This window comes from Drosophila arizonae, chromosome 5 (genome assembly GCF_054131065.1).
Source record: "Drosophila arizonae isolate 15081-1271.41 chromosome 5, UAZ_ARI_1.0, whole genome shotgun sequence".
Lineage (NCBI taxonomy): Eukaryota > Metazoa > Arthropoda > Insecta > Diptera > Drosophilidae > Drosophila > Drosophila arizonae.
The window spans coordinates 9,657,449-9,667,503 of NC_142925.1; the positions used below are offsets into that span (position 1 = coordinate 9,657,449).

General features: G+C 38.2%; 1 protein-coding gene across 2 annotated transcripts; it reads left to right on the top strand.

Annotated features, from left to right (window-relative positions):
• Nucleotides 1-7,648: 7,648 nt before the first annotated feature.
• LOC108615719 (3-hydroxyisobutyrate dehydrogenase, mitochondrial) lies at nt 7,649-9,073 on the top strand. 2 transcript variants are annotated; one of them, XM_018010423.2, is made up of 2 exons: nt 7,649-7,808; nt 7,904-9,073. In XM_018010423.2, exon 2 carries the CDS (start codon nt 7,916-7,918, stop codon nt 8,882-8,884), a length of 969 nt encoding a protein of 322 aa, XP_017865912.1. In that variant the 5' UTR covers nt 7,649-7,808; nt 7,904-7,915; the 3' UTR covers nt 8,885-9,073. The 2 variants fall into 2 exon arrangements, with proteins under 2 accessions (XP_017865912.1, XP_089327689.1); XM_089471563.1 differs by having other exon boundaries at nt 7,656-7,808; nt 7,908-9,073.
• Nucleotides 9,074-10,055: the final 982 nt, after the last annotated feature.

The following is a 10,055-nucleotide window of genomic DNA, read 5'->3' on the forward strand; positions in this document are numbered from 1 at the left end:
CTGAGACCCCGCCAACATTGGCCGCTATAATGGAAATATACTTCTCTATATACTTACTATATTGACTCATTGCCACGTCTAAGATCCGTATATCAAGCTTTAATGGGATTTCGCTGCTGGCATGTGGTACTCAAGGTCGTCTAGCGAGTCAATTCTGTGTTACATAAATTCCATTGTATTTAATTAGGTTGTTTGTTGTTTGCTGTACTCTCTGCACTTGGTTCATGCTGTGCGGGCAGCAGCCCTTGTGTGGGGCATAAGAAGTTGGCTTTGAATTCGGTTTCATTTAAAGATATTCCATTGTATCAGAATTGGTTTGAAATTAAATTGCAATTCAAAGCGCGCATAAATTGGGGAAGTTGATCTTGAAGAAGCTGAAACTGAAGCTGGGGTTAAGGTTTTTTTTTTTCTCTTTATTTAAAACTACTCAGCTTTACTTGTTGAGTCATGTTGTTTATATTGTTAATCAAAGAGCTTCCGTTGGCTTATAACTTAAACTTGTTTGACAGTTTTTAATTACGTTCTTAGATCTTGACATTATGTAAAAGAAAAGCAAGTATAATTAGCAGAAGACTCTAAACACAAAAGACTTGAAAAGTAGTTAAACTTGAATTACAGATTAAAAATTTCTTTTCAGCAATATATATAATTTATAATATTATTATATAAAATAAAATAGTATTATACAAAAGTAAAATCGAATTTAAAATTATAGAAATTTAATTATTCAACTAAAATAAGTGCTCTAAACTTAGAATAATATTTAATAAAAAAAAAAAAATAAATAAATAAATAAATAAATAAAATAAAAAAACAACAATTATTATAACTAAAATGTAATAGTATACACCCAAAATAAATTACGCTATAAATTAGCGTAATAATAAAAAATAATAGTTTGTAATAAAAATAAATGGAAATAATACAAATTAATAAACTAGCCTAAAATATAAAAGCTGTTTAGCACTAGCTAACACTTTATAAGAACTGCAAAAAATATTCCCAGCATAAATAAATTCAATAAACTAAACCCACATAAATCTAATAAAATATTTCCGCTATTTTGATGAAATCAAAACTAGAGTCAACGGAATTTTTTATAAAGTCTTTAAAAATAATATGATATATAAATTAGCTGCCAGACATTGTCAGAAATTATGTGCACATCATACTATATAGTTCGATTAATCTCTGTAGCCAAACTGTAAAACCTTCTAAACACCCTTAACAGCCTTCGCTTATAATGTGGCTTTGTCTTGTCAAGAATTTTGGCCTTAGGCAGTTCTGTACTTCTCTCTCAATAAAGCAATTAAAATATTCTCAGAGCAAAGTTTTGTCTTAATTTCCGCTATCAAAGCGGTTGCAATTGTTTTGGCTAGACTTTTATAGATCGTGGAAATTGAGTTAATTAGCATATGCACATATACATATATACACACATACATAGTTATATAGAGATATATTTATGTGTTCATACGCTACAGTCTATGCAAATTGTGTGTGCATTAGGTAACGACTCGAAGCTGTTTCTGCAACTTGTCAAAATTTGTGTTGGTCAAAGACGCAAACCATCAACGGGCTGTGGCTTGCGGCCTGTGGCATGTGGCATGTGGCAAGCATGTAATTCATTTACGGGATTTTCTTCTTCTCTTTGAGACGCTGAAAGCATTGCAAATGCCTAAATGAGAGTTGATTAGTTTTGAGGCAGTGTATGTAACAGCCAGAGGCGAGATGATGAGGACGCTGAACTCACAGCCATGTAGAGCTCTCTCTCTCTCTCTCTCTCTCCCTCTCTCCCTCTATCTCTCTCTCTTCTGAAGTGTTTTTCTCCAGCTTTTGCCTCTTTCATAATATTCTCTGTATGTTAAATTCTATAACTATGTATCTGTCTCTCTTTCACTGACTCTATTATTTTCTTTATTCTTTAAGCCTGCCCAACTTACCAACTTTATCTAAGCATCCCTCTCTCTCTTTCTCCCTCTCGCCGACTTCCTCTCTAGTTCTCTCCCTCTCCTCTCTCTCTCTCTGTCTCGCTCTCTCTCTTCTCTCTCTCCCTGTCTCCTTCTCTATCTCTCATCCACTCTCACTTTATCTATCTCTCATGCTGAGCTCCTTTTTGTATATAAATATCACTGCTGATTGCAGGGTATCTGCCAGTCATAGACCCCCTCCCTTGAGCACTATTACCTGTTTGATAATAGACTTGAACTACGCGGCGTGCATTCAAGCGTAACGGCACTTCCGCTCTGCAGCTCTGAGTCCATTGTCTAGAAGCAGAACGAAACACTTTCGTTTTTATAGCTCAACGAGCAACGGCAGCAGCAGCAATTGAAGCCAATTGGCGATGCATTTGCTGACCTTTTCACAGGTGTTTATTGCCCTGGCAAATGGCGCTCACACGCCCAAATGCCAACAATGACAACAACAACTACAACAACAGCGACAATAGCGACCTTCAGTATTCGTTTATATACTTTATGCTTAACTCAGTTATTTTGCTGGTATTATTTCCCTGCTATTTTTCCCAAGCATTTTCCAAGACGTATGCGGAAAAGTTTAACAAATAAATTTGCATAAAATGCGAGCCAAAATGCTCCAGTTCAGCCGCTAAAGCAAAATCTTTTCCCACAGCTAATTGAGTTATGTATCGCATTTAATTTGTGGTAGAATTTTGTTTCAAGTATATTTTGAATTAAATTTTGTGCCTTTTCGCATAATAATATTGGCGTGCTGCGGCGGCTGATGCAACAGTGACATGCCTGACGACGCGTCGGCTGGCCAATTATTATGCAACATCCCAACTGGCCAACAGACCAGATTTGGCCAGGAGACGCATCGACGCATCGAGGCATCGAGCCATCGCGAATGCCGTCAGCCATTTCTCGAAACTAAAACAACTTTTTGTGTGATTTCATTTTCCTTTTTGTTACTTTTTTTTGAGTGTGTGTGCACCTGCAACAACTCCCGCCCCCCTATGCAGCCTCAACTCTCTATCTAACTTTGGCTTGGTGCCAAAATGCCTTGCAATCGCCATATATAGAGTATATGGGACTCTTTGAAAAACACTTCCTGCTGCTGCTGCCTGTGGTCAACTCAGCCTGAGATCTGGTCGTAAAATGGATTACAAGTGCGCCCCAGAGACACCACACAAGGCACACACACACACATACATGGGTTTCTGGTTTAGTTTGGTTTCCTTCCTTATGTCTTGGATTTGGGTTAGCTAAACATTTATTCAAGTATCATTGGATTGTCGTCGTTGTTGTTGTTGTTGTTGTTGCACTCTAATATGGGGCATGCCTGGCACATGCTGTGGCTTTGCTACCAGTTTTTCTGCAAGTGTATTCCTTTTAAAGACGCTTTATGACTGGGCTCTTTTGGAGCATTCATTTCCTATAGTTTTGGGCCGAACGCTGTTGGTTATTGGGTAGAAAATATTAAAGAGAAATTAACTGAAATTATGAAATATAGTTGCTATAAAATTATATTGCTACAGGTAGTCAAAAATAAGGAAAAAGAAAATTATATATATATATATATATTTTTTTTTTATTTTAATTTTTATGTGTAAATAAAACTCTAGGGAAGTATGTACTAAATATTTATCTTGAAAAAAAAAAAAAATAAATAAAATTATAAATAAATAAAAATAAAAATATTTAAAAATTGATTTTCAATATTTGATACATTTATAGTGATCTAATGATGGACATGGACATTTTGATATATATTTTCTACAGAAATTAGCTTTTGCTTTTGAGCTCAGACATTAATAATGTTCACTAGTTCAGAAATTGTTGTGTGCATTTAATCATTTTTATTTATTACTTGTATTATTTATTTAATTAAAATTCATTAAAATTTTAATTATTTAATTTTAATCTTAAGTTTAACCCAAATGCAAATTGGACAATCAAATCAATCACTCCAAATTAATCTGCATAAATTGCTTGCTAAGTACAATATCCAGGGTATCCAACAGTCTAAGTCTTTTGCCGATTCTTAATGAGATATTGATGTCAAAGTCTTTAGCGATTCTTTGCCAAGATTTGATAATCGTATAATGGTCGATATGTATCTCTAGGAGGGTATTCCATTTACCATAATCGCCCATTTCTGGTCATTTTTGTTTGTTAGCTGTTTCTCTAGTCGGGCTGCAATTAAAATTTTGTAATATGTCGAGCAGCAGCAGCAAATAAAATTGTGGCAAAACATTTGCTTCAAGCAAAAAAAAACACAAAATTCGCTGTGGCATGGAATGTTGTTGGCAGAAAATAATTGAAGCGCTTTCAAAACGATTTTACAATTTCACTAAATGAGAGCGACAAAGAGAGAGAAAATGAGAGAGAGAGAGAGAGAGAGAGGCAGATATGTCTATATACTTCATACAGCAGAGGCCTTGCAACGGCAATTTGTTAAACAAATAATTATGCATGCGGCGTCTTAGAAACATTCGAACTACCCAAATGAAATTGAAAACAAATCGAACTCGGCCCAGCAACAACAACAACAACAACATGTGTATATATGTATATGTATATATATAATATATGTTTGTATATCACTGTTTTCACTTTCCTTTCCCTAGTTGGTGCAGCGACTGCACTGCATTTCAATTTATTTCTATTATTCATTTTTGTTTTTCGTTTCATTTTTCTTTTCGTTTTGAGTTTTTCCATATACCTACATATATATACATATATATATTTTTTTTTTGGAGTGCTCTTCATGTTAATTGCTGTGCGGACAGGTGTGAATCAAGTGGATATGGAACTGCCAGCCAGCTGGGAACTGTTCAACAGGCCCTCCACTTACTTAGCGAAAGCTAATAATGTCTTGACTAATTAAAACCCGATGGGAAGCATTAAAACAAATTTCACTGCCAAAAAAAAAAAAAAGCTTAGCAAAATAAAAAGAGTTTAAATGTAATTTCGAATTACGTGCCAGCCGGAAATCGAAATCCGCAAAAAAACAATAACAAAAATAATGAAAATACAGCTACCCAAAATGACAATCACTGTTCGTTAGTCTGTCCGTCCATTCCATTCCATTGCGATCTGTGCCAATAGCTCTAGCTCCAGCTCCAGCTCGTTATGCGGCATTTGTATAGATCAGCATTGCGGCATGCGCAGGCGTTGTGAAAAGTCACGCAAATTCATTAACATCGATGCGATAAAAATTCGTGATCGGGTCAAGAAACTGCTATTTGCTCATCTCTGCAGTGTTCGTGTTTAATGTGGGCTTGGCATGCACAGCGACAGTGCTCTAATCATGGCTGAGCTCATTTATGAATTCAATTTGTACTTCAATCTGGGCAGCTCCTTGTCGCTGTCAATCTCAAGTGCATTGCGCGTTGCGCTGCCTTTGGCTATGCGAGTGAAATTTGTTTGCTGCTCCATAAGCATCTGTTTTGGCATTATTGTTGCATGGAAATTAGCAACAACAACAGTTACAATAAAATATCATTACGAACAACAAGTACGGCTAGCCACTCGCTCGGACTCGCCTAATGAGCAGCGCACTACGTGGCGTATACGCGATGCGTCGCGATCCGATGCGATCTATAATGTGGAGCACAGGCGCTGCCTCTTGCTGTGGTCATACGGCAACGCACTTCATGCTCATGGGTTTCAGTATGCTATAATGAGGTGCTTTTGTTAAATGTACATGTATACCCTGTAATTGTGTGGGGCATGCGGAACTGATAGTTGATTAGATAGAAAGAAGTGCGGAAGAGCTCTTTGTTTTAAGTGACATATTGTATATTTTCTTTTAGTGTATATAAAACCGGTACTGAAGACAATTTTGATTACATATTTTATTATTATATATATTATTTATTAAAAATGTGCAAAGATCTTGATATGCTGAAAGTCCTCTTTCTGCTCTGATACTGTTTATTGCTCTACTAATATAACTACATTGAATTTATAATATTCAAGTATTTTGCAGTATTTTATACAATAATTTCCATATTCACACATTTATTATAACCGAAAGCGAAATATTTTGCTTTTAGTTTATGTTAAATTTTAATTTAAAATTTGTTCTGTAATTTCCTAGTAAGAAATTTTGAAAATTGTTAAACTGCTTTTCGTTGTTCTGCAAATTTACAGAGTATTTGCTCGTCGTTGCTTGTCTGTTGCAAACATTTTTTAATTGTTGCTGTTTGTTTGGTGTAAATTGTTTAAAAACGCGCTCTCACTCGGTCATTTGCTGTTGTTGTCGCCGTTGATGTCGATGTTAATGTGAATGTTGTTGTTTGGCGTTGTTTAATGTTGTTGTTGCTAATGTTGCTGTTGTTGTTGTTGTTAATGTTAATCATACGCTGAATTGCACTTTATGTGATAGATAAGAAGGTGTTGTGGCTGTTGTTGTTGTTGTCAACTGTTTGACAAGTGCTCAGCTCTTATGTAAAGTGTTTTCTATTATTATTGAAACGTTGAGCAGATGTCCTCGTTATGTGATTTGCTGTCTGCTCTAGCCCGTAGCACACCTCAATCGAAACGCACTGAGGCCGCGATAAACTGCCCACACTTACGCTTACACATGATGCTGCAGACGCTCTGACACAGATATCAGTAAAATGATGACAAAGTAATTGCCAGATCGGCTCAGTGGCAGACTCCTCACTGCAAGCAGGTTCTCTGCACTATAACGAAAGCATAGCGACGCCAGCGGCGACGTCGGCTGCGACTGCGACTGCGACGTTATCGTTGCATAAGCAGCACAGTAAATGGTCGAAATTTGCGAAACGAAGACCCAGTTGCAATTTCATGCATGCCAAAACGACTGACAAAACAACAACAACAACACCAACAACATCATCGACAACAGTTAAGTGATCCCGGTATTTGGTGGGAAAGTTATCAACGAAGATATGAAATATGATATGCGAAATTGGGCATTTCTATTTATAACTATATTTTTGCTTAAGTTTTGCAAACAAACAACAATTGGGCAAATCATGAAGGGCGCATATTGGCAACGAAAGTGAGTGGGGCGTACAAATAGATTTGGAAATTTCGCGTGCGTTTACAGTTATGCACGATATTTGCCGCAATTGGACGAAAGCAGAGAAAAAACAACAGAATGGAATGGAATAATAGCGAGAGCAACGCAGAAAAGATAAACAAAACGAATTGGTTCAAGTTCAATTGATAAAATGAACTAGTTGGAATGGGCAGCAAGATAAGCCAAAATCACAACAGCAATATATAAATAAATAAAAACATTATAATTGGAGGAATTGGAGGAGGAGAAAAAAAAAATACTATCAGCTGCTGCCAAGCGACATAAAAGCTGCGCACAGTTTGAGCAGCGCTGACTGCGCAGCTTTCGCATCTACACATATGCAGAGTATAAACACGCAAGCACACACACGCCCACTTTATGCCATGCCCACAAGCATCAGACGATGTCTGCGTAGACGCTAGATAAGTCGTCAGCGCGTGTGTGCCTCGCTAATAGAATAATAAATAAAAATAAACTTCCAGTGCGAGAGAGTCAAAGCTAACAAGCTGGAAATGCTGAGAGTCAGAGTTGGAGAGCGACAGAACGGCAGAGTGAGAGCGAGTAAGCTGATCTAGCAGAGTTGCCAGCACGCCTAAACCACTTGAGTAGGCGGTTTTGCTCCGCATTTGCCGCAACGTTGGCAAGCCTGAACACTGGAAAGAAGCCGCATTACGTGACCAGCCAACTTCGACCGGTTGGTGCGAGTGTGTGCTCAGTGTGCTTTTGGCAGTCGTCCGATCGTGTAGAACTTTTTTAGCAGCTATTTCTTGTTGTGCGCCTCGAGCTTAATACAGGTGGGTGTGTTCTTGCAAAGCAAAGGGAGGTGGGGGGGGGGGGGGGGGGGGCAGATATAGTGCAAACTCTTACATAACTATAAAATCTTCCACAGACAGTCTTTATCATGTCGCTACGCATTGTGTCACAGTCCGTTCTGAATGCCTGGAGCCAGACCCTGATCCGTGGCATGTCCACCCAGGGTGGCTCCAAGAACATCGGCTTTGTCGGTCTGGGCAACATGGGCGGCCACATGGCCAGCAATCTGATCAAGGCTGGCCACAAGCTCCATGTCTTCGATATCTCGAAGCCAGCGTGCGATAACCTCAAGGCCAAGGGCGCCACCGTCTACTCGAAGACCGCTGAGTTGGCGCAGAATGTGGACTTCTTGTTCACCATGCTGCCCAACAATGACATTGTGGATGCCTCGTACGAGGAGATGACCGCCAATGGCGTCAACAAGAACACCATCTTCATTGACTCCTCCACGATCGATCCCACGCTCGTCAAGTCCCTGCAGAAGCGCATCAGCGCCAAGGGCGCTCGCTTCATTGATGCTCCCGTCTCTGGCGGTGTTCCCGGTGCTGAGCAGGCCACCTTGACCTTCATGGTGGGCGGCACTGAGGCAGAGTACAACGCCGTCAAATCTGTGCTCGAGTGCATGGGCAAGCGCATCACCCACTGCGGTGACTATGGCATGGGCCAGGCTGCCAAATTGGCCAACAACATGATGCTGGCCATTTCCATGATTGGCGTGTCCGAGGCCATGAATCTGGCCATCCGCTTGGGCCTGAATCCCAAGACTTTCGCTGAGATTATCAACTCGTCCACTGGCCGCTGCTGGGCCTCCGAGTTGTACAATCCCGTGCCCGGCGTAACTCCCACTGCCCCGGCCAACAACTCCTACAAGGGTGGCTTCTCCACGGACTTGATCACCAAGGATCTGGGCTTGGCTTCGGGTGTGGCCACCTCCTCCAACACGCCCATTCCAATGGGTGCTCTGGCCCATCAGATCTACCGCACACTCAAGTCCAAGGGATTGGGCAGCAAGGACTTCTCCATCGTCTATGACTTCATGAAGAACGAGAATAACTAATCAGATTGCCACGCGGGCGGCATCTCTTATTGGACTTCCGTACAACATCCAGTTTTGCATTTATTGCGCATTATGTTAAAATCCCAATTGGGGTTTCAATGTGCTGGCGACTTTTAAGGCTTCCTTCTTATATTGATATATATATATATGTGCTAAAAATATACATTAAAGTTGTATTTATATACAGAAGTCTGTTTATCTAATTTGATTTTCGCCCGATTGCATAACAGCTGCCAAGTTCAAGTGGAATTGTGGTCTGATAAGCAGATGAGAATATGACTACTTTAATCTAATTGGATTCTAGTAAGTTTTAATTTATGCTCAAACAATTGGTTTCCAGCACGCGTTGAAAGCTTTCGCACTTCCAGTGGCCAAACATGTGTTTTTAATTAATTAATAAAAAATATAAATAAAACAGAAAGTAATTTGAAGCTTTTGTAAGTAAACAGAAATTTGAGCAAAACAAACGAAAATACAAAACAATGTAAGCGAAAAGCTCACAGTTTGAGAGTAACCCAATCAGCTAACAGTTTGAGAGGCGCGTAAATCAAATTCCAAAAAGCTTTTACTCTGTTTAGTTTTTGAGCGAAATCCAAAAATATTTTGTATTTTTTTATAATATTTGGTTGTCATATTTTTGAAAAACAATTAACAAACTTAACTTAGGTGCTATTTAATTAATAATTTAATTAATTAATTAATTTGGATTTGTATATGTAAAAAACGTTGCTTGTTGCGGGAATATAAAATAGTTTTCGACTATCTAATTGATTTGGTTTTTGCTTTTGCTTTTTTTGTGGATTGCAATTCATATGGCATCCGCGCTATACACACATAGATTTAATTAGGTAGTTCTTGTTTGATGAGTTAATTACAATAATTAATTGAATAGTTGCAGCCATATGGTTAGTTGGTTATAGTATAATATATATATATATGTATTAGGTATGCATATAAAAAGCCTTAAATTAAATCAAGGGCCAATGAAATACATATATGTATATAAAGTATATATATAAATACATATCGTAGGGTAACTTCAAAAGTAAAGGTATTTAGATATCTGTATGTATATATATATATATATATATTTATATCTTCTTCTTTTTTTTGGATAAGCCACATAGTACGTCTAGTTGCAATTCTTTGAAAAATATCACAAATTGAAATA